The sequence below is a fragment of the Entelurus aequoreus genome, linkage group LG28, assembly GCF_033978785.1.
Source record: "Entelurus aequoreus isolate RoL-2023_Sb linkage group LG28, RoL_Eaeq_v1.1, whole genome shotgun sequence".
Classification (NCBI taxonomy): Eukaryota; Metazoa; Chordata; class Actinopteri; order Syngnathiformes; family Syngnathidae; genus Entelurus; species Entelurus aequoreus.
In genome coordinates this window covers 2825447-2851094 of record NC_084758.1, presented here as the reverse complement: position 1 = coordinate 2851094, position 25648 = coordinate 2825447, and the positions used below count along the sequence as shown (strand labels likewise).

Below are 25648 nucleotides of genomic sequence, written 5' to 3'. Positions count from 1 at the left end.
TATATATATATATATATATATATATATATATATATATATATATATATATATATATATATATATATATATATATATATATATATATATATATATATATATATATATATATATATGTGTGTGTGTGTTGATGCAGTTTTACATTTCTTTTGGTTTCACTAAGTAAGTATTTATCACTTGCAACTTTAAACAAACAGTGCATTTGTAATAAGAGTTAAATTAGTTCTTGCATTAATTAAATTAATGAAAATGTGTTCAAAAACTGTAACATGAGTGCCCTAAAATAAAGGAGCTGCTGGGATCTCTTGGTGAGGTGCAGTCAGCCAAATTTTAGAACAGTCTACATTGCTTTATTTACATTTATTTAATCGATTATTGACTTTTACTAAGCCATTTTATAATCCTCCGTGTCTGAATTGCGATGCATGCAAAAATGGATGATTTCCTCCACCTCTACTAGAACACAAACGTGACAGGGGGCGAGGGGCATGTGCTAATTAACCTTTGACATCAACCATCTTGACGGACAGATTAAACAACAACAATGGGCTCGTAGCACATAAAAAAACCCCCAGCATGTTTGACTGAGTGAGGTAGTTTCACACGTCAAGTTTGGTTGCAGAAACAAACGTCTTCATGACATTTGCATGATTAATGATTGACATGGACGCTTGCGTGGATATTCCCCATCCAGCGGTTGTACATCCAACAAAACCAATAAAGAGGCGGATGCTTTGCCTGGACGGGACCTTTGCTCCGCTCCCTCCCGTGTTTGCCAAGTATCACGAGGTGCGGACACACTAAAACTGACATGACACCCGCACAACTCCCACTACTGCATGCAAGGTTCATAAACTATAATCCCTCATTTCGGCATAAGCACGTCAGTAACACGTTTGGCGTTCTACAAAGGTCGCAGCGGGGAAATACCGCCGGCCTGTGGAGTAACTGTAGAAATGTAGTGGATTCACTAACCACCTAATATATACATGTATTCATTATTGCTGTTTTGCTACGGAACATTCCGTTTGCTACAGATGCAACCCGCCTGGTTCTGTCCCTACTTTTCTGCTCTGCCCGGGACTAAACCTGGGTCGTCCGGCGTGAAAGAGCGTGCTAGCTACTAAGCAAAAAGCCTGGGGTGTCAACCCGGTAACAAGCACTGCTCTTAAGGTTGTCAGGAAGTGAGGTTTACCAACGTACATTTGGGCTGGGCTCACTGGCTGGCATTCGTTACACTCACCCCCTAAAACCTCACTCTGGTCCGGGTCACGGCACCGTTGTAACCCACCCGGTTCAGTCCCTGCTTTTCTGTTCGTCCAGCATCAGAAATGAGCGCGCTAGCTATTAAGCTAAAAGCCTGAGCTAGAAACCCGGTAACTTGCACTGCTCTTAAGGATGTCAGAGTGTGAGGTTTACCAACGTACATTTGGGCCTGGAACACTGGCTGGCATCCGTTAAACTCACCCCCTAAAACCTCACTCTGGTCCGGGTCACAGGACCTTTGTAACCCACCCGGTTCAGTCCTTGTTTTTATCTTCGTCCGGCATCAGAAATGAGCGCGCTAGCTATTAAGCTAAAAGCCTGGGCTAGAAACCCGGTAACTTGCACTGCTCTTAAGGATGTCAGAGTGTGAGGTTTACCAACGTACATTTGGGCCTGGAACACTGGCTGGCATCCGTTAAACTCACCCCCTAAAACCTCACTCTGGTCCGGGTCACGGCACCGTTGTAACCCGCCCGGTTCAGTCCTTGTTTTTATCTTCCGCTCAGGACTAAACCTTGGTTCGTCCGGCATCGGAGACGAGCGTGCTAGCTACCGAGCTAAAAGCCTGGGCTAGCAACCTGGTAACTTGCACTGCTCTTAAGGGAGTGATGTTTACCAACGTACATTTTGGCCGGGCTCACTGGCTGGCATTCGTTAAACTCACCCCCTAAAACCTCACTCTGGTCCGGGTCACGGCACCCTGTTTTTATATTCCGCCCGGGACTAAACCTGGGTCGTCCGGCGTGAAAGAGGAGCGTGCTAGGTACCAAGTTAAAAGCCTGAGCTAGCAACTCTGTAACTTGCGCTGCTCTTAAGGTTGTCAGGAAGTGAGGTTTACCAACGTACATTTGGGCCGGGCTCACTGGCTGGCATTCGTTACACTCACCCCCTAAAACCCCACTCTGGTCCGGGTCACGGCACCGTTGTAACCCGCCCGGTTCAGTCCCTGCTTTTCTGTTCGTCCGGCATCAGAAATGAGCGTGCTATCTATTAAGCTAAAAGCCTGGGCTAGCAACCCGATAACTTGCACTGCTCTTAAGGGAGTGATGTTTACCAACGTACATTTGGCATTCGTTAAACTCACCCCCTAAAACCTCACTCTGGTCCGGGTCACGGCACCCTGCTTTTATGTTCCGCCCGGGACTAAACCTGGGTCGTCCGGCGTGAAAGAGGAGCGTGCTAGGTACCGAGCTAAAAGCCTGAGCTAGCAACTCGGTAACTTGCGCTGCTCTTAAGGTTGTCAGAGTGTGAGGTTTACCAATGTACATTTGGGCCCGGCACAATGGCAAAAGAAGCTAGCATGCTAACACTAGCATGCTAGCCTCTTTTTTCTCATGTTTGTTACTTGACTGTTAGCATTTATATTCCACTTTGGCTCTTCAGCATTTCTGCAAATTTTCCACGGAAATGACATCGTTCCAGTTTTTTGGAAAACTCTCCCATACAAAAGGTGCGTATAAAAAGTATTGCAAAAATAGTTACTGCATATGTAGAATTTAAAAAAAAGTATTCTTGACTTTGAACCAGGACTTATTTGTGATTGTAAAAGAATAAAGTTGGTGAATAATTTGCCACTTTCAGTAACTGCTTCTGCATTTGTAAACACATCATCAGTCGACCTCAGTGTCCGGCGTCGCCATTTGGCGTGGACGCGTGCTGCACATTTGGCGTGGACGCGTGCTGCACATTTGGCGTGGAGGCGTGCTGCACATTTGGCGTGGACGCGTGCTGCACGTGATGGACGGCGTCTGCGATGGTGAAAAAAACCACCCCGTCGTCCCTCTCCGGGATGTATCCCCCTCGCTGAAGAGCGTCCAGGACGGCGGTGTTGCACTGAGCCAGGACCACCGTGACCCCGAGCTCGGCGTAATCCTGGCGTACTTCCTTCAGGGCGTTGACACCGACGCCGTCGAGGAACAAGATGGCGCTGCAGTCCAGCACTAATCCGCGTAAAGCGCACTGAGATTTCTTGTCCAGCCTCAAAGTGACACTGGCGGCACTCTCGCCGTCTTCCGAGCGCAAAGCGTCCTGGACTCCTTCCTTGTCTTTGGACTTCTTCTCAAACTTGACGCGGCGAGTCTTCTCCTCCACGGGGTCCAGCCCCACGCGGCGGTACAAAGACTTCCTGAACAGAGTCTGGTTGGCGTAGTAAACGGGGGCGGGGTATCTGACCACGGCCACTCCCGGGTGGGTGTGCAGGCCTTGGTACGAGGCCAGGACCTCGTAGTGGTCCCTGCCGGGGGCGCGGCCCAGCTCCAGCACCTGCGCGCGCTGGGTTCGCACCAGCACGCTGAAGGCGGACACCAGTACCCCCACCAGGAGACCCAGCTCCGTGTTGACCAGCGCCGAGGTCGCCATGGTGATCAACCAGATGGAGGCGTCCACCCGGTTGGCGCGCCACATGCCGGGCACCTCGGCGAACTTCCGCAGAGCGCCGCGGAGGTTGACCACGATGATGACGGCGAGCACGCACCTAGACCCGGAAGAAAGCACAGGACAACTTTTAGAGTAGAGCCTTTTTAGAATGTGTTTTGTGACCCCCCCCTCTTTTCCTCTCACGCGAGACTCACTTCTGGAGGGAATAGAAGAGCGGCGCGATGACCAGCAGCACCAGCAGCAGGACCACGGCGCTGACCAGCCCGGACACCTGAGTCTGGCAGCCCGTCGACTCCTTGACCAGCGTTTTGGTCAGGGCGGCGCTGGTGGTGAAGCAGCTGAAGAACGACGGCAGGACGTTGCAGAAGCCGATGGCGTACAACTCCTGGTTGGCGTCCACTTGGTAGCCGTGCTTCTTGGCGAACATCTCCGACAGCGACACCGTGATGGCGAAGCCCACCAGCGCCATGGAGAAGGCGTCCACCGCCACGTTGGGGATGAGGGACCACGTCGGCATCTGCGGCGGCAGGAAGCCCGTGGGGATCTCCCCGGCCACCTCTGAGCCGTAGTCCACGTGGAAACGGCCGAAATGAGACGCCAGTGTGGCGATTATGACCACAAAGAGCTCAAAGGGGATTGGAGCCTGAAGAAGGAACAGGAAGTCAAAACCAGACTGAAAGTGAAAGAAAACTGAAGCAGTAAGTGTGCTTGATTTGTTTCAAGTTTGTCAGCAAGAAGGCTACTTCCTGTGACATCTTGGATTCTGGGCTCACTATAACCACCAACATCTGCTCTTAAAGTGTTAACTATAACTACCAACATCTGCTCTTAAAGTGTTAACTATAACTACCAACATCTGCTCTTAAAGTGGGGGAAGTGTTAACTATAACCACCAACATCTGCTCTTAAAGTGGGGGAAGTGTTAACTATAACTACCAACATCTGCTCTTAAAGTGGGGGAAGTGTTAACTATAACTACCAACATCTGCTCTTAAAGTGGGGGAAGTGTTAACTATAACTACCAACATCTGCTCTTAAAGTGGGGGAAGTGTTAACTATAACTACCAACATCTGCTCTTAAAGTGGGGGAAGTGTTAACTATAACTACCAACATCTGCTCTTAAAGAGGGGGAAGTGTTAACTATAACTACCAACATCTGCTCTTAAAGTGGGGGAAGTGTTAACTATAACTACCAACATCTGCTCTTAAAGAGGGGGAAGTGTTAACTATAACTACCAACATCTGCTCTTAAAGAGGGGGAAGTGTTAACTATAACTACCAACATCTGCTCTTAAAGAGGGGGAAGTGTTAACTATAACTACCAACATCTGCTCTTAAAGTGGGGGAAGTGTTAACTATAACTACCAACATCTGCTCTTAAAGTGGGGGAAGTGTTAACTATAACTACCAACATCTGCTCTTAAAGTGGGGGAAGTGTGAACTATAACTACCAACGTCTGCTCTTAAAGTGGGGGAAGTGTTAACTATAACTACCAACGTCTGCTCTTAAAGTGGGGGAAGTGTTAACTATAACTACCAATGTCTGCTCTTAAAGTGGGGGAAGTGTTAACTATAACTACCAACATCTGCTCTTAAAGTGGGGGAAGTGTTAACTATAACTACCAACATCTGCTCTTAAAGTGGGGGAAGTGTTAACTATAACTACCAACATCTGCTCTTAAAGTGGGGGAAGTGTTAACTATAACTACCAACATCTGCTCTTAAAGAGGGGGAAGTGTTAACTATAACTACCAACATCTGCTCTTAAAGTGGGGGAAGTGTTAACTATAACTACCAACATCTGCTCTTAAAGAGGGGGAAGTGTTAACTATAACTACCAACATCTGCTCTTAAAGAGGGGGAAGTGTTAACTATAACTACCAACATCTGCTCTTAAAGAGGGGGAAGTGTTAACTATAACTACCAACATCTGCTCTTAAAGAGGGGGAAGTGTTAACTATAACTACCAACATCTGCTCTTAAAGAGGGGGAAGTGTTAACTATAACTACCAACATCTGCTCTTAAAGTGGGGGAAGTGTTAACTATAACTACCAACATCTGCTCTTAAAGAGGGGGAAGTGTTAACTATAACTACCAACATCTGCTCTTAAAGTGGGGGAAGTGTTAACTATAACCACCAACGTCTGCTCTTAAAGTGGGGGAAGTGTTAACTATAACTACCAACATCTGCACTTAAAGAGGGGGAAGTGTTAACTATAACTACCAACGTCTGCTCTTAAAGTGGGGGAAGTGTTAACTATAACTACCAACATCTGCTCTTAAAGAGGGGGAAGTGTTAACTATAACTACCAACATGGTGACCAAGGAGTAGCCGCACTTCCTTTTACCTTCAACTTGGCCTTGAAGCGGTAGTTGAGCTCCTTGGTGGGCACCAGCAGCAGCAGACACACCAGGCTGGTCAGCAGGTCACACAGGTTGGTCTGGCCCACGTTGGCCAGCAGACCCAACCAGGTCTTGATCAGCGTGAACCAGCCCTGGGGCCTGCGGAGCTTCAGGCCCAGGAGGTACTTGACCTGGGAGGTGAGGATGGTCAGGGAGGCTCCGGTGGCGAAGCCGCTGAGGAGGGGGTTGGACAGGTAGACCGAGATGAAGCCCACCTGGAAAACAGCCATCAGCACCTGAAGGAGATGACCAGAGGTAAACAGGAAGTTACGCTCGACCAAGGTGGAACAGTAAACAGGAAGTGACGCTCGATCAAGGTGGAACAGTAAACAGGAAGTGACGCTCGACCAAGGTAGAACAGTAAACAGGAAGTGACGCTCGACCAAGGTGGAACAGTAAACAGGAAGTGACGCTCGATCAAGGTGGAACAGTAAACAGAAAGTGGTAAACAGGAAGTGACGCTCGACCAAGGTAGAACAGTAAACATGAAGTGACGCTCGACCAAGGTGGAACAGTAAACAAAGTGGTAAACAGGAAGTGACACTCGACCAAGGTGGAACAGTAAACAGGAAGTGACGCTTGACCAATGTGGAACAGTAAACAGCAAGTGGTAAACAGGAAGTGACGCTCGACCAAGGTGGAACCATATACAGTAAGTGGTAAACAGGAAGTGACGCTCAACCAAGGTGGAACAGTAAACAGGAAGTGACGCTTGACCAAGGTGGAACAGTAAACAGGAAATGACGCCTGACCAAGGTGGAACAGTGAACAAGAAGTGACGCTCGACAAAGGTGGAACAGTAAACAGGAAGTGGCAAACAGGAAGTGCTGCTTGACCAAGGTGGAACAGTAAACAGGAAGTGACACTCAATCAAGGTGGAACAGTAAACAGAAAGTGGTAAACAGGAAGTGACGCTCGACCAAGGTGGAACAGTAAACAGGAAGTGACGCTCGATCAAGGTGGAACAGTAAACAAAAAGTGGTAAACAGGAAGTGACGCTCGACCAAGGTGGAACAGTAAACAGGAAGTGACGCTCGATCAAGGTGGAACAGTAAACAGAAAGTGGTAAACAGGAAGTGACGCTCGACCAAGGTGGAACAGTAAACAGGAAGTGACGCTCGATCAAGGTGGAACAGTAAACAGAAAGTGGTAAACAGGAAGTGACGCTCGATCAAGGTGGAACAGTAAACAGGAAGTGACGCTCGATCAAGGTGGAACAGTAAACAGGAAGTGGTAAACAGGAAGTGATGCTCGATTAAGGTGGAACAGTAAACAGGAAATGAAGCATGACCAAGGTGGAACAGTAAACAGTAAGTGAAGCATGACCAAGGTGGAACAGTAAACAGGAAGTGATGCTCGATCAAGGTGGAACAGTAAACAGGAAGTGAAGCATGACCAAGGTGGAACAGTAAACAGTAAGTGAAGCATGACCAAGGTGGAACAGTAAACAGGAAGTGGTAAACAGGAAGTGATGCTCGATCAAGGTGGAACAGTAAACAGGAAGTGAAGCATGACCAAGGTGGAACAGTAAACAGTAAGTGAAGCATGACCAAGGTGGAACAGTAAACAGGAAGTGATGCTCGATCAAGGTGGAACAGTAAACAGGAAGTGAAGCATGACCAAGGTGGAACAGTAAACAGTAAGTGAAGCATGACCAAGGTGGAACAGTAAACAGGAAGTGATGCTCGATCAAGGTGGAACAGTAAACAGGAAGTGAAGCATGACCAAGGTGGAACAGTAAACAGGAAGTGAAGCATGACCAAGGTGGAACAGTAAACAGGAAGTGGTAAACAGGAAGTGATGCTCGATCAAGGTGGAACAGTAAACAGGAAGTGAAGCATGACCAAGGTGGAACAGTAAACAGGAAGTGAAGCATGACCAAGGTGGAACAGTAAACAGGAAGTGGTAAACAGGAAGTGATGCTCGATCAAGGTGGAACAGTAAACAGGAAGTGATGCTCGATCAAGGTGGAACAGTAAACAGGAAGTGAAGCATGACCAAGGTGGAACAGTAAACAGGAAGTGAAGCATGACCAAGGTGGAACAGTAAACAGGAAGTGGTAAACAGGAAGTGATGCTCGATCAAGGTGGAACAGTAAACAGGAAGTGAAGCATGACCAATGTAAAACAGTAAACAGTAAGTGAAGCATGACCAAGGTGGAACAGTAAACAGGAAGTGACGCTTGACCAAGGTGGAACAGTAAACAGGAAGTGACGCTTGACCAAGGTGGAACAGTAAACAGGAAGTGACGCTTGACCAAGGTGGAACAGTAAGCAGGAAGTGACTCTTGACCACGGCCGTACCTGGTAAATCCCCGCGGTGAACGTGACCGTCGCCCCCACGGCGATGGCGTAGCAGCTCCGGTCACACTGCGACATGGCGCTGCCGTTCCCAGGCGCCGCCAGGAGGGCGGCGCTGTTGTTGGTGCTGATGTCCTCTGCAAGGTAACCTGCCAACGCCAGCTCCCTGTCCACCACCTGGCCCACCAGCAGGCACAGAACCCCAAAAATGCCCACAGAGATGTGCCTGGAGGTGCCGAGGAGCGTGTAGATGATGGAGGAGAAGAAGGAGGTGTAGAGCCCATAGATGGGGTCCTGACCAGCCAGCAAGGAGTAGGCGATGGACTGGGGGACCAACAGGACTCCCACAATGAGTCCGGACATGACGTCGCCCAGGATCCAGTCTTTCAGCTGGTAGTGTGGCAGCCATTTTAGGATGGGAAGGAAGTCCAGGATCTTGGCCTTGACCTTCTGTGGCGAGCACGAGCAGTGCTTCTTCAGCCGCCGTGACGCCGCAGTCCAACAGCCGGGAGATGTTCCACCCTCCACTCTTTCCAGCATGAGCGGCCGGTGCTGCTCGCCCTCGGCCTTGTCCTCTGACGCGTCTCCATGATGCATCGTCCGGCTCCGCTCTAAGGTCAACACAAGTCGTCAGTTGAGAGCCTTAAAATGTGACACTTCACAAACATTTTATGAGGGCCACGGCTTGATCACAGAACAGATGATTTATATTTCTATAGTACCTCAATTATTTATACTGCCAGTGTTTCATTATTTGTGGGAAGATTCTAAATGTTACCGGTTAGAAAATGTCATTCTGGTTGCATTAACATGGCATAAAAATATACATATATAATACAAATGATATATATACTGTGTATGTATGTGTGGAAAGGGAATGTGATCAGCGCGCTTGCAGGAGAAAAGGTCACCGCCTCTGTCCAAGGTGCTGAAAACAGAGCGCCGTCAGACGGGGGCGTGGCATGTGCGGACGGCGAGACACAGCTGGCAGATGATTAAGATTGCGCAGGTGGTACGTGCTGATCTAATCATCTGTTGTCTTTAACAGTGAGCGGCCGGGCGCGGGAGGAAAAGGAGGATTGGAGCGACACAAAAGTATCTATTGGAGAACTGTGAAAACATGACGACAAATAAAGTAAGTTTCTTTCATGCACATTATCACTGGAGGACGAGGAATACGTAAACATGCTTCACAACACACTGTAGCTTACCGGCATCACAATGTAAACAAACGCCACTGGTGGATCGACACCTGACATCCACTGTAATGATACCAAGTACAGGCACGTACCTAATCGATACTACTATGATTACGTCGATATTTTTTGACATCACAACAACATCTTTCGGTTTTTTTAAATGTATATATTATGTTTATAAAGTAAGTGTTTATGTCCCTGGACACATGAGGACTTTGAATATGACCAATGTATGATCCTGTAACTACTTGGTATCGGATCCATACCTAAATGTGTGGTATCATCCAAAACTATGTCAAGTATCAAAGAAGAGAAGAATAAGTGATTATTACATTTGAACAGAAGTGTAGATAGAACATGTTAAAAGAGAAAATAAGCAGATATTAACAGTAAATGAACAAGTGGATTAATAATCATTTTTTACAGTTTCTTCTTTATAATGTGTACAAAATAATAGGTGTATAAATGACACAATATGTTACTGCATACGTCAGCAGACTAATTAGGAGTCTTTGTTTGTTTACTTACTACTAAAAGACAAGTTGTCTAGTATGTTCACTATTTTATTTAAGGAGTAAGAAATCGCGTTTCAAATGTGAATCTATTTGTTGTGCGCCCGTATGCTTACCCTGAATTAGACGTTCTACAAGATCTTGTACTGAGTCCATGGCTCAACTTTTCTCCAGTTTGTGAGGTCATAAAAATGAAGCTGAAATAGAAAAGAGCCTTTCCCGAAGTTTTTACCTCAAATTAAACTCTGGGAATGATTGATATGCTGTATTGAATAATGAGGTGTGTGCCATGGTTCTTTCTTCAGAGTGTACATTTATTGAGAATTCATATTTGAACCGATACGGTACCCATTTCTGGTACCTGGGAATCCGTGTCTGTACTAGATGGTATCAATTTTCCCTATTTTGTGTGTCCTTGTTGTGGTATATGTTCATTTGTTTAATAATACAATTTAAATGATTGAACTTAATACTACTTAGAGCAGGGGTGCCCAAACTTTTTCAACTGAGGGCCACAGACTGACAAATCAAAGGATGCGGGGGCCTTTTGGTCGTTTTCGCCTGTAAAACCAGTACAATATATAGATTGTTTTCAAAGAACTAGCAAATAAAATTTTAGTCGGACATTTTTGAGAAGGCTGAAGAGCCAAAGCTGAACTGAAATGCTAACAGTTAGCATGCTGGCCAGATAGCGCCAAGTCACAAATATGAGCCTAAAAAGCTAGCATGCTGACAATAGCATGCTTACAGTTCGTATCAGTGAAATACCAAAATATATGTCACTAAATTAGCTAAAAAATTTGCTAAATTGCTAACTGTAACATGCGTTAAGTACTAAAATATATTACTCTGATGTGTTCACTGTACAAATTTGTTTAAAATGTTAGCATACAAAGTACTAACATATGACTGAGGTGTGTACTTATTAAATTTGCTTAAAAAAAAAAGCTGGCATTCTAACGTTAAAATGCTAACAGGTATCATTGGTTAAGTAACAACCCATTTGACGCTGAGGTGTGTACTGGCAAAATAGCTGGCATGCTAACAATTGTGCCGCAGGCCGTTAAAAAAATAGCTACTAATGGCCCCGGAGGGCTGCACTTAGGACACACCTAGGTTACAGAAAGACAAAGAGCGCTTGATTTGCTCACCAGTATCCGCCTCCAGCAAACTACGGGTACTCTCGCCTCATTGGAGCATAGTTTGAACCTTCAAAACCAGCTGTAGATTTTTTTTTTTAAAGAACTCGAAAATTTAATTTCATTAGAAATTTCATAGGAATGTTGAAGAGCCGAAGCTGAACTGAAATGCTAACAGTTAGCACTCTGGCCAGACAGTAAAATATGAGAAAAAAAGGCTAGCATGCTAACAGTACGATAGCAATAGAATGCTTATAGTTAGCATTAGTAAAAATAGCAAAATATATGACAGGGAGGTGTATACCTGCTAAATTAGCTAAACAATATAGCATGCTAATGCTAGCATTGTTCAATTTCAAACTAACATGCGTCAAGTACCGTATTTTCCGCACTATAAGGCGCACCGGATTATAAGGCGCACCTTCAATGAATGGCCTGTTTTAAAACTGTTCGTATATAAGGCGCACCGCAATATAAGGTGCACCGCATTATAAGGCGCATAGAATCGACGCTACAGTAGAGGCTGGGGTTACGTTATGCATCCCGTAGTTACGAGACCTGTTGTGGCTCAATATTGGTCCATATATAAGGCGCACCGGATTATAAGGCGCACTGTCAGTTTTTAAGAAAACTGGAGGTTTTTAGGTGCGCCTTATAGTGCGGAAAATACGGTACCAAAACATATATTACTCTGAGGTGTGTACCTGAAAGTTTACAATGCTAGCCTGCTAATGTCAGCATGCATCAAGTACCAAAATGTGATTGAGGTGTAAAACGACAAAAAAGGTAGCATACTAACATTAGCATGCTGACAGGTATCATTCGTCAAGTAAGAAAAAATTTGACGCTGAGTTGTATACCTGCAAAATTTGTAAAAAAAAAAAAAAAAAAAGCATGCTAATATGCTAATGCTAATGATTGTTAAAAAGATAGCTACTGGCCACAGTTCTGACACCCTGGCTTAGTTATCCTTGTTTGCTATTGCTATGCTTGATATTACATGCATTGGTACTCGGTAGTGCTGAGTCAATTTGGTGATTTGGTAACTATAAAAACACCGAATTTGGTAGCCATTCATTGCCATTTAAACACAAGTATGCTTACTCCAGTATCCTGTAATAATGTGTACAGTATACAGTAGTATTTGTCGGGATTTAACGATAAACGGTATTTATGGTAAAAGTCCCAACGGTGAGGATTACAGGTTTGAATGAAAATGATTGTTAAATGTTGATGGATAACTGCACTTCCATAAACTCACGGACTGGAGAAAAAAAGTTAGCACTAGCTGGCTAGCTAGCTTAAATGCTAACATGAAAACATTGAACTTAAATCTAAACTTTTATGAAAACATTACTGTCCGATCCACTAAGATATGTCATTGTGTACATTGAACCCACGTCCTGTGCTCTATTAGCACAGAGTGATTGATCTTGACTTTATACAACAGGAAGTGACATCACGTGATGTCACATTAACAGGAAGTGAAGCGGACAACACACTTTTTGCCTTCATCGTTAAAAAAACAACTTTACAAACTAGAACGGAAGAAGATAAAGGTATTTAAAGACTGAAAGATGTTAAGAAGTATAGCTACACTGCCATCTAGTGGGCTGGCATGCACACTACAAGACCCTCAGCCATCTAGTGGGCTGGCATGCACACTACAAGACCCTCAGCCTGCTTGTGGCCCTTCATTTTTACAACTGCATAAGGAAATTGTGTAAGACAGCAAGGTTGTTGCCGTGGAAACGTAGTCTCATCTTCGTTCAGCTTCATAAAAACTAGCTCCATTTGACCGTTTAACCCTCAAGTTTACTTAGTTCAAAACTACGTCAAGCCTCAAAAAAGTGTTCTGAATGAGTCATATATTATTTTTAACTTTCAATGTTTTAAATTCTTCACCAGCTTCAGACCTGTCCATAGATATACAGTTTTACATATTTGTAATGTTGAAAAACACAATATAAAATAACTTGCAAAGTGGTATACTTTAGATGAGGTAATTACAGCCTTTAATATGTCAATCATTCATAACAACACTGATTTTGATGCATTTTTATTTTTGGAACAATGACAGTTTTTTACCAAAACCTCACACTATCACTTCTGAGCCAAACAACTGACGCGCTTAAAAAAGTTTTATTAGTAAGTCATATATTTTTTTTATTTAACTTTCATATATTGTGTTCTTTGAACTTTATATATATTATAGGGAACACAAAATATGCAATATCTTCCAAAAAAAAGTTGCAAAGTGGAATACTTCAGATGAGGTAATTACAGCCTGATTTTACAACTCTGATTTTGATGCATTATTATTTTTGGAAGAACAACAGTTTTTACCAAAAACTCACACTATCCCTTCTTAGCTGAAAAACGGACACACTTATCAGTAGGTCTTTTTTTTTTTTTTTTTTTTTTAATTTCAAACTCTTTAAATGTTCTTTTCAGCTTCAGACCTATCCATAGATATAATGATTTTATACACGTTTTATGTTTTTTTTTACTGTTGTATGTATATATATATATATATATATATTAGGGCTGCAACTAACGATTAATTTGATAATCGATTAATCTGTCGATTATTACTTCGATTAATCAATTAATAATCGGATAAAAGAGACAAACTACATTTCTATCCTTTCCAGTATTTTATTGAAAAAAAATCAGCATACCGGCGCCATACTTATTTTGATAATTGTTTCTCAGCTGTTTGTACATGGTGCAGTTTATAAATAAAGGTTAATTAAAAAAATAAAAAATTGCCTCTGCGCATGCGCATAGCATAGATCCAACGAATCGATGACTAAATTAATTGCCAACTATTTTTATAATAGATTTTAATCGATTTAGTCGATTAGTTGTTGCAGCCCTAATATATATATATATATATATATATATATATATATATATATATATATATATATATATATATATATATATATATATATACATATATTTATTTATTTATTTATGTGTGTCTATACAGTATATGTATTATTATTATTATTATTATTATAGGAAAAACAAAATATGCAATATTTTCCAAAAGACGAGTTGCAAAGTGGAATACTTTAGATGAGGTAATTACAGCCTTTAATAGGTCAGTAATTCATAACAACTCTGATTTTGATGCATTATTATTTTTGGAAGAACGACAGTTTTTACCAAAAACTCACACTATCCCTTCTTAGCCGAAAAACGGACACACTTATCAGTAGGTCTTTTTTTTTTTTTTTTTTTTAAATTTCAAACTCTTTAAATGTTCTTTTCAGCTTCAGCCCTATCCATAGATATAATGATTTTATACACGTTTTATGTTTTTTTTTTACTGTTGTATGTATGTATATATATATATATATATATATATATATATATATATATATATATATATATATATATATATATATATATATATATATATATATATATATATATATATATATATATATTAGGGCTGCAACTAACGATTAATTTGATAATCGATTAATCTGTCGATTATTACTTCGATTAATCAATTAATAATCGGATAAAAGAGACAAACTACATTTCTATCCTTTCCAGTATTTTATTGGAAAAAAATCAGCATACTGGCGCCATACTTATTTTGATTATTGTTTCTCAGCTGTTTGTACATGTTGCAGTTTATAAATAAAGGTTAATTAAAAAAAACAAAAATCTGCCTCTGCGCATGCGCATAGCATAGATCCAACGAATCGATGACTAAATTAATTGCCAACTATTTTTATAATCGATTTTAATCGATTTAGTCGATTAGTTGTTGCAGCCCTAATATATATATATATATATATATATATATATATATATATATATATATATATATATATATATATATATATATATATATATATTTATTTATGTGTGTCTATACAGTATATGTATTATTATTATTATTATAGGAAAAACAAAATATGCAATATTTTCCAAAAGACGAGTTGCAAAGTGGAATACTTTAGATGAGGTAATTACAGTCTTTAATAGGTCAATAATTCAAACAACACTGATTTTAATGCATTATTATTTTTGGAACAATACATTGTTTTACAAAAAACGAACATGCTCAAAAAATGTTACAAGTAAGTCATATATTATTTTTAACTTTTAAACGCTTTACATTTTTTTCAACAGCATCAGACCTATCCATAGATATAGCGTTTTTATATATTTTTATGTTTTTTTTTCATACACACATGTATTTATAATGGGAAGAAGACAAAATATATGAGGTAATTCCAGTTTGACCAAGAAGTCACACCATCTCACTTTGGCCGAAAAATGGACAGAATCCTAAAAGTAAGTCGCATATATATGTTTATTTTTTCAACTTTAAACACTTCAAATCTTTCAGCAGCTTCAGACCTACCCACGGATACGGTAAAATGTTATTGATTAAAAAAATGTTCTTAAGAAATAATGAGAAAATACAAAAATGATGGAATATTTTTGTGAACACTTTCTTTAAAGTGCAATATTTGAGGTCAGGTTTCGGTACACGGTGGATCAGTGGTTAGCACTCGTGCTTCGCTGCGAGAAGGAGAACAAAAATGCAGAACATTTCAAATGTCTTTTTGGTGAAGGGTGACTGAAGGGTTAAAGCGAGGAGGCCGTGGTTACGCTTCACACAACTGGCTGCTTGTACTAACTAGTGCAGGGGTCACCAACGCGGGAACCAGGTAGCCCGTAAGGACCAGATGAGTAGCCCGCTGGCCTGTTCTAAAAATAGCTCAAATAGCAGCACTTACCAGTGAGCTGCCTCTATTTTTTAAATGTTATTTATTTACTAGCAAGCTGGTCTCGATTTGCTCGACATTTTTAATTCTAAGAGAGACAAAACTCAAATAGAATTTGAAAATCCAAGAAAATATTTGAAAGACTTGGTCTTCACTTTAAATAAATTCTTTTTTTTTTTTTACTTTGCTTCTTATAACTTTCAGAAAGACAATTTTAGAGAAAAAATACAACCTTAAAAATGATTTTTTAGGATTTTTAAACACATATACCTTTTTACCTTTTAAATTCCTTCCTCTTCTTTCCTGCCAATTTAAATCAATGTTCAAGTAAATTAGATTTTTTTATTGTAAAGAATAATAAATACATTTTCATTTAATTCTTCATTTTAGCTTCTGTTTTTTCGACGAAGAATATTTGTGAAATATTTCTTCAAACTTGTTATGATTAAAATTTAAAAAATTATTCTGGCAAATCTAGAAAATCTGTAGAATCAAATTTAAATGTTATTTCAAAGTCTTTTGAATTTTTTTTAAAATTTTGTTCTGGAAAATCTAGAAGAAATAATGATTTGTCTTTGTTAGAAATATAGCTTGGTCCAATTTGTTATATATTCTAACAAAGTGTAGATTGGATTTTAACCTATTTAAAACATGTCATCAAAATTCTAAAATTAATCTTAATCAGGAAAAATTACTAATGATGTTCCGTAAGTTCTTTTTTTAATTTTTTCAAAAAGATTCGAATTAGCTAGTTTTTCTCTTCTTTTTTTTCGGTTGAATTTTGAATTTTAAAGAGTCGAAATTGAAGATAAACTATGTTTCAAAATTTAATTTTCATTTTTTTCGTGTTTTCTCCTCTTTTAAACCGTTCAATTAAGTGTAAATATCATTAATTATTAATAATAACAGAGTTAAAGGTGAATTGAGCAAATTGGCTATTTCTGGCAATTTATTGAAGTGTGTATCAAATTCGCATGAATCACTACCCAAGAAGTAGCTCTTGCTTTCAAAAAGGTTGGTGACCCCTGATCTAGTGGAAGCTCCCCGCCTGAAAGAAAACATGTGGAGTTTCAAGTGGTCATATTACATGACCTCCTACTTTGTACTGGTGACACTTTGCCAGAGCAAATATCAACACGGAATAACACAAATGTAGTACAAACATCCAGGAAAGTACACAAAGTTAAAGTTAAAGTACCCATGATAGTCACACACACACACACTAGGTGTGGCGAAATTATGACCCATCACCCTTGATCACCCCCTGGGAGGTGAGGGGAGTAGTGGGCAGCAGCGGTGGCCACGCCCGGGAATCATTTTTGGTGATTTAACCCCCAATTCCAAGCCTTCATGCTGAGTGCCAAACAGGGAGGTAATGGCTCCAATTTTTATAGTCTTTGGTATGACTCGGCCGGGGTTTGAACTCACAACCTACAGACAAACGGGCGCTCATTTTTAGAAAGACTTTTTAAAGACATATTCTTGACCGGATTAAAGTAAATTAACTTTGCCAGACTCGATAGTCGTCACGTGCGTGCCTGTTTACGTTACCCAATAGTGATTGGTAACCGCACATCGGTAGCAGTGTTTCCCACACATTCATTTATTTGTGGCGGCCCGCCACGAAATAATTGCGTCCGCCACAAATAAAATAAAAAAATATTTTTATTTATTTATTTAATTTTATTTTTTATTTTTTTGGTGTCCTGTCCAGCTTCTCAGGCAAATCATATAGTTGATGTAGATGCCCATATCGGCTGTTCACATTTACTTTACAAAAGAGAAGTGTAGGATACTTCTCTTGTTGCCTTATTTGTATTTGACCACTACTGTTTTCTGTTTATTTGTTACTGACTGTGGCAGGACACCTCTGCCTCTGTTTCACTTTATGTTGCTGGTAAATAATATGCTTGTAGTAGTAGGCTAAAGTTAAATTATTTAGTATGCACTAATTAAAGGGGCAGAGCTTTAAGAGACATTTTAGCTTTTATATTTTATAAGATATATTTTTTGTAAGAACCACAATTAATAAATATATTTCAGTGAATAACTTATTGTTCAAATCTGTATATAAATATGTACATAAAGTGTTGTAATTATATTGTAAGATGGATGAATGGATGGACGTTTAAAACAAAACTGTTATTATTAATTAGTAAGTATACATTTTTTGAGCCTTTTTAGAGAAAATCACATCATTGTAGTAAATTATGCAAATTACTCGATGATGGCATGTTGACCACGCCCATAGCCACGCCCCCGCCGCCCCAGGTATCTTGGCAGTTTATGGCAAACACTGGGTAGAATGATGGACCAACTAGCATTAGCTCAAATGCTAACATGAAAACGTAAGACATTAACGTCTTTCCCCGTTAAGAAACATCCTACCCCAATCTAAAGGTGTGTAAGCACATTATTGTCTAAACAGCTAAGATACAGTACTCACATCGAACATAACATCTTTGGTCGTTATGACCTCCAGTGTCACCTTGAAACTGTCACAGAAACCGGAAGTGATCTCCCAATTTGCATTTATTGAAAAATATTTATATTCTAAAACAAATTCAAATGGAAGAAGATAATCATATTTAAACACAGAAATAAATACAATATGGCCCTTATGAAGCCAGGACAATATTTTTCAAAATGTTTCCTCTGACAAGAAAGTATATTGCATTTTTATCTATGTTAGTTATTAAAAAATACAAATGTGGTTAACCGAGTTTAGTTTAGTGTTGAGTACTTTCAGAGCACATTCAACGTTACCGCAATAATAATGATCATTTTGGTCACAATAACTTTATTGTTTTGGTTTTTGTACATTTAGCAGAGACAGAACACATTCAATTGCTTATGGCTGTGATTTTTATTTAACTTTTGCTAACAGACAGAGAATATTTTTATTTGTGTTACCGTCAAATATAAGCCGCTACTCTTTTCCTACACTTTGTACCCTGCGGAATATAAAACGGTGCAGATCATTTATGGATTTTTCTTCACTGACAGCCATTATGCAAATTGTAAAAAAAACCAAGCAAAGACACTAAATAGGTGTGTCACTGCTTATGCGATGTCGCCATCTTTTGGAAGAGTTTGCTCACTGCAGGTGCTGCATTGCCCTGTTGTTTAGACTGAGCTTTCAACCGGAAGTACCAGTGCTGTTCCGTCTTCTAGACGTCCATAGCGTTTCTCCTCGTAGGGAATCTTCATTCATCACTCCAAGCAACGTTGGTAAGTTTTACAATACAACTAAAACAATTCATACTCACTAAACCGTCACATGAGTGTTGTCATGCACGTTTGCAAGTGCAACCGTAATGTAATGAAGCTGGCATCTTTAGCATTGGCTAATATACGAACACGTTTACGAGTGTCTGTGTTAGTGTTATTAACTTACAATGTTTCCATTGTTTCACTTTCACTAATTCCTCAGTAAATACACCAAAACGTGAGTCTGTTTAGCTCAGGGGTGTCCAAACTTTTTCCACTGAGGGCCGCACACTGAAAAATCAAAGCAAGCGGGGGCCATTTTGATATTTTTTTATTTTAAAAACCAATACAATATATGTATAAAAAGTATACATTTAGGCCTCCACTCAGGCTTGATCCCGGGGACCCCAAAGGGTTTTGTTAAAAAAAAAATTAAAAATGTGTCATTATTCAGTATTATTATTTTTATTATTATTGAAGTTTTAAATCCATAGATCAACATTAGGTCTGTCTGTTAATATAACGTTTTTAAAGATTTAAGTCGTATGCTCTTTTTGTCCAAGAAAACCCTGTTTTTTTATGGAAAAAACACAAAATATGCAATATTTTCACCCAATAACATTTTAAGTGGAATATTTGAGATTATATAATAATTGGAGCCTTAAAAAGGTCAATATCATTTATTTATCATTTAATAACTCATACCACCATTGATTTTAATTCATTATTATTTTTTGAGCGATGACACTTAAAAACAAATCACACAAAAATTATTGGAGAACCGAAAGGGTCCTACTCATTAAAGTGTTAAAAAATAAATTATACATTTTTTTTACTGTTTACTTTTAACACAATAATCTTGAGATCAACTTCAGATCTATCCGTCAATTATAAGTTGTATTTTAGTTGATGTTTTTTGTTTGTTCGTTTTAGGCCCTTCTTTAAAAAAAAATTTTTTTAAAAAAGCTCAATTTTTTATATGGCAAACACAAAATATGCAACATTTTCCCCAAAAAATATCTCAAAGTGCAATATTTAATGTGACGTAATTGGAGCATTGGATAGGTCAATAATTCATAATAACATTGAGTTTCATTCATTATTTTTTTTTTAAAGAAAGAAACAGCCTGCATGGCAGCTTTGTGTTATGAGAGTAAACATTGCAACATTTTCTTGTTACATTTCACCTGTTTGGTTTTTATGTTTTTAATTTTTTTAATCGTATTTTAAAATGGGCCGTTAAAAAAATACCTGTGGGCCGCAAATGGCCCCCGGGCCGCACTTTGGACATCCCTGGTTTACCTGATTGGAGAGCTAGCTTAAACAGCTAGTGGGTCCATGGCCATGACTTCTGTTTTGTTTGATCAGCCGTTGTACTGCCGTGTTACAGACACGAAACAACTAAGGTATGTAAATAAACATTTAAAACATATTTCTGTGTAAATAACTCAACATGTATAATGTGCGACTCATAGTCCGGCGCGGCTACTATATGGAAAAAAATATTTTCTTCTAAAATTTAGAGGGCGTAGCTCAGGGGTCACCAACCTTTTTGAAACCAAGAGCTACTTCTTGGGTAGTGATTAATGCGAAGGGCTACCAGTTTGATACACACTTAAATAAATTGCCAGAAATAGCCAATTTGCTCAATTTACCTTTAACTCTATGTTATTATTAATAATTAATGATATTTAGACTTAATTTAACGGTTTAAAAGAGGAGAAAACACCAAAAAAATTACAATTAAATTTTGAAACATAGTTTATTTTCAATTTCGACTCTTTAAAATTCAAAATTCAACCGAAAAAACCCCGAGAAAATCTAGCTAATTCGAATCTTGTTATGGAACATCATTAGTCATTTTTACTGATTAAGATTAATTTTAGAATTTTGATGACATGTTTTAAATAGGTTAAAATCCAATCTACACTTTGTTAGAATATATAAGAAATTGGACCAAGCTATATTTCTAACAGACAAATCATTATTTATTCTAGGTTTTCCAGAACAAAAATTTTGAAAGAAATTAAAAAGACTTTGAAATAAGATTTAAATTTGATTCTACAGATTTTTTAGATTTGCCAGAATAATTTTTTTGAATTTTAATCATAATAAGTTTGAAGAAATATTTCACAAATATTCTTCGTCGAAAAAACAGAAGCTAAAATGAAGAATTAAATTAAAATGTATTTATTATTCTTTACAATAAAACATTTTTTTTTACTTGAACATTGATTTAAATTGTCAGGAAAGAAGAGGAAGGACTTTAAAAGGTAAAAAGGTATATGTGTTTAAAAATCCTAAAATCCTTTTTAAGATTGTATTTTTTCTCTAAAATTGTCTTTCTGAAAGTTATAAGAAGCAAAGTAAAAAAAATAATGAATTTATTTAAACAAGTGAAGACCAAGTCTTTAAAATATTTTCTTGGATTTTCAACTTCTATTTGAGTTTTGTCTCTCTTAGAATTAAAAATGTCGGGCAAAGCGAGACCAGCTTGTTAGTAAATAAATACAATTTAAAAAATAGAGGCAGCTCACTGGTAAGTGCTGCTATTTGAGCTATTTTTAGAACAGACCAGCGGGCTACTCATCTGGTCCTTACGGGCTACCTGGTGCCCGCGTTGGTGACCCCTGGCGTAGCTTATATACGGTGTGCTCTATAGTCCGGAAAATATGCTATTTGTTTGTTTTATTTACCCTGGGTCTTTAAACGTTTACATTTAAACTCCAATGTTAAAATATAAGAGAAATACAAGTTGCTTGCATTTAAAAGGGTATACTTGCATTATTATGATGTATTATCATTACAAATAATGCTGACAATAATATTGTTTATGAGCAATCATTTCTAGGTGAAAATATCGCCCAGCAAAATGTGGCCCCTCAAGCAGAACACGAGCTGTGAGTGGCCTCGTTTGGCGTAGAGGAGCAGATATTAAAAAATGTCAATTAATGAATGACTGAATATGATTTGTTTACCGCAAACCTATCCCTAGCCACTTCCCACCCGCACATGAGCAAGGCAGGTGAACTGGGTTCGAATCCCGGTAAGATTTGAGCTAGGACAAATGATAGATTTATGTTTTAATAATGTAAAATGTATAATTTGCATTATTATTTAACAAGGAAGGTCCCATTAATTGGTTTTAATACAAAACATGAACCAAATGACATACAAATCGTTGACATATATAAAGTGTGAACACATTTCGTAATGGAAAAGGAGGGGCCCCCACATAAAATCCTGCTGAGGTCCCAAATGTAGCCTGATTAAATTAATTTAACATAACTATATCCTCATTTTCACCCACACGTTTATTTCCTAATGTACATCAAGCAAAAACGCCATTACTATTCACTGCAGCTCGCTACATTTAACAGTTGGTTGAAAAAAAGTAAGTCAGTAAAAATAGACTGTTGGAGATCGGACGATGACGTCACAACTAACTCTCTCACAGCATGAATGCGCGCCTTTGTCAACAAGTCTTCAACGTGTCAAACCCACGCAGCCAATGTGGCACTTTTGACAGGCGTCGATGTTGTAAAAGGTTTGCGTGCAAGTCACTGACCTGAGCTCGACTCGCTGGCGACACTTCACAAGCGGAGGGAGAACTTATTTACTTTCATTCTGCTCCACTTCCTCACCGGAGACACCGCGGAGCGCCCCCTGCGTGATGACGTCACCTGCCGACGTGACACATGGCGCGTCACGTGAGCGAGTCCAAGATGGCCGACCGTAGACATCTTGTAAGGGTAGACAGCATGGAGCGCTACTGCCTACTGGCGCTGACGAGACGCGGGGCCGCCATCTTGGAGTGGTGATCCGCTCCAATCAGTGCAATTCATTTGAACTGTCAGCGCATTTAATTCATTTTAACTCACTGAATACCACTGATTTTCACGCGCTTTTTTGTCATACGTGTAGCTATGATAAAGGACACATGTTTTATTATTCATAGTTTGCTTAACAGTAATAGAATATTCTTCTATAAGTGACCAGATCAAAACTGGGAGTATAATCCCAGAGAAGGGTCAGCTATTTTGAAGTGGAAGAAACAATGTGATGAGGTTATATATACATGCTACATAAACAATGTGTGAATACATTAGATATCTATACATCTTATAGACTGTATCTCTGTTGCTGAGTTTATTCTGTCTTGACACTTTGTATTGATATTTTCTATTACATTCTTCCCTTAGATGATCATGTTTACAGTCATTGTTGTATTGTATTTTTGATGTATGTCGCTTTGGATAAAAGCATCTGCCAAATACTTCAACATAAACATGCATTGCAGCAGGCCCATAATAATACGATTGTGTAACGGCGTAACCTAGCGTGTCAAAAATTCTGCCTTGCAAAAAAAATAATGTGGAGTTACACTTTTAACAATGTTTATTAGAATTGTTGTAATTTTTCTAATTCATTCATAAATTTGTATTATTTAAAAAAAAAATTAAACTAACTAAACTGTTTATATTTCAGTATATTTTTATTTTATTTTGAGAGCTTCGAATACTTTAGATCAAGAGGTGTCTAAATATACTGAAAAGTCAAGTATGGAAGGGCCATTTTGATCATTTATTAAAAAAATACATAAAAACAGATTTGATGCATATTTATTGACAAAACTTTGTGTTATATGTGACTAAGTATATTATCATTAATTATTAGTTTAAACATTTCAAGTTTTTCTAAGTATTTTTTTGCTCTTTTTGCTCTTTTTTTCTTACATTTTTACTGTTGTTTTTTCTTAGATAGATATGTTATTGTTTGAAAATACACACATACATGTACATATACATTCACTGTACAAACATACATATACACATACTGTACATATACATTCACTGTACAAACATACATATACACATACTGTACATATACATTCACTGTACAAACATACACGTACACATACTGTACATGTACAAACATACATATACACATGCATGTACATATACATTCACTGTACAAACATACATATACACATACTGTACATATACATTCACTGTACAAACACACACATACACATACTGTACATATGCATTCAATGTACAAACATACATATACACATACATGTACATATACATTCACTGTACAAACATAGACGTACACATACTGTACATATACATTCACTTTACAAACATACACGTACACATACTGTACATGTACAAACATACATATACACATGCATGTACATATACATTCACTGTACAAACATACATATACACATACTGTACATATACATTCACTGTACAAACACACACATACACATACTGTACATATGCATTCAATGTACAAACATACATATACACATACATGTACATATACATTCACTGTACAAACATAGACGTACACATACTGTACATATACATTCACTGTACAAACATACACGTACACATACTGTACATGTACAAACATACATATACACATACATGTACATATACATTCACTGTACAAACATACATATACACATACTGTACATATACATTCACTGTACAAACACACACATACACATACTGTACATATACATTCACTGTACAAACATACATATACACATTCTGTACATATACATTCACTGTACAAACATACACGTACACATACTGTACATGTACAAACATACATATACACATACATGTACATATACATTCACTGTACAAACATACATATACACATACTGTACATATACATTCACTGTTCAAACACACATACTGTATACACATAATGTACATATACATTCACTGTACAAGCACACATACACATACTGTACATATACATTCACTGTACAAACATACACGTACACATACTGTACATGTACAAACATACATATACACATGCATGTACATATACATTCACTGTACAAACATACATATACACATACTGTACATATACATTCACTGTACAAACACACACATACACATACTGTACATATGCATTCAATGTACAAACATACATATACACATACATGTACATATACATTCACTGTACAAACATACATATACACATACATGTACATATACATTCACTGTACAAACATAGACGTACACATACTGTACATATACATTCACTGTACAAACATACACGTACACATACTGTACATGTACAAACATACATATACACATGCATGTACATATACATTCACTGTACAAACATACATATACACATACATGTACATATACATTCACTGTACAAACACACACATACACATACTGTACATATACATTCACTGTACAAACATACATATACACATTCTGTACATATACATTCACTGTACAAACATACACGTACACATACTGTACATGTACAAACATACATATACACATACATGTACATATACATTCACTGTACAAACATACATATACACATACTGTACATATACATTCACTGTTCAAACACACATACTGTATACACATAATGTACATATACATTCACTGTACAAGCACACATACACATACTGTACATATACAAGTACATATACATACAT

General features: G+C 38.6%; 2 protein-coding genes across 2 annotated transcripts in view; one reads left to right on the top strand and one right to left on the bottom strand.

Moving 5' to 3' along the window:
* The window catches only part of LOC133644883 (rod cGMP-specific 3',5'-cyclic phosphodiesterase subunit alpha-like), a 100990-nt gene that overhangs the window by 30282 nt on the left and 45060 nt on the right, over nt 1–25648 (top strand). The window lies entirely within an intron of this gene.
* On the bottom strand, nt 121–22819 carry LOC133644994 (sulfate transporter-like). Its single transcript, XM_062039781.1, has 5 exons — nt 22730–22819; nt 8348–8955; nt 5990–6280; nt 3834–4282; nt 121–3736 (listed from the first exon to the last, which is right to left on the bottom strand). The coding sequence occupies exons 2-5, from the start codon at nt 8939–8941 to the stop codon at nt 2884–2886; spliced, it is 2187 nt and encodes a 728-aa protein (XP_061895765.1). The 5' UTR covers nt 8942–8955; nt 22730–22819; the 3' UTR covers nt 121–2883.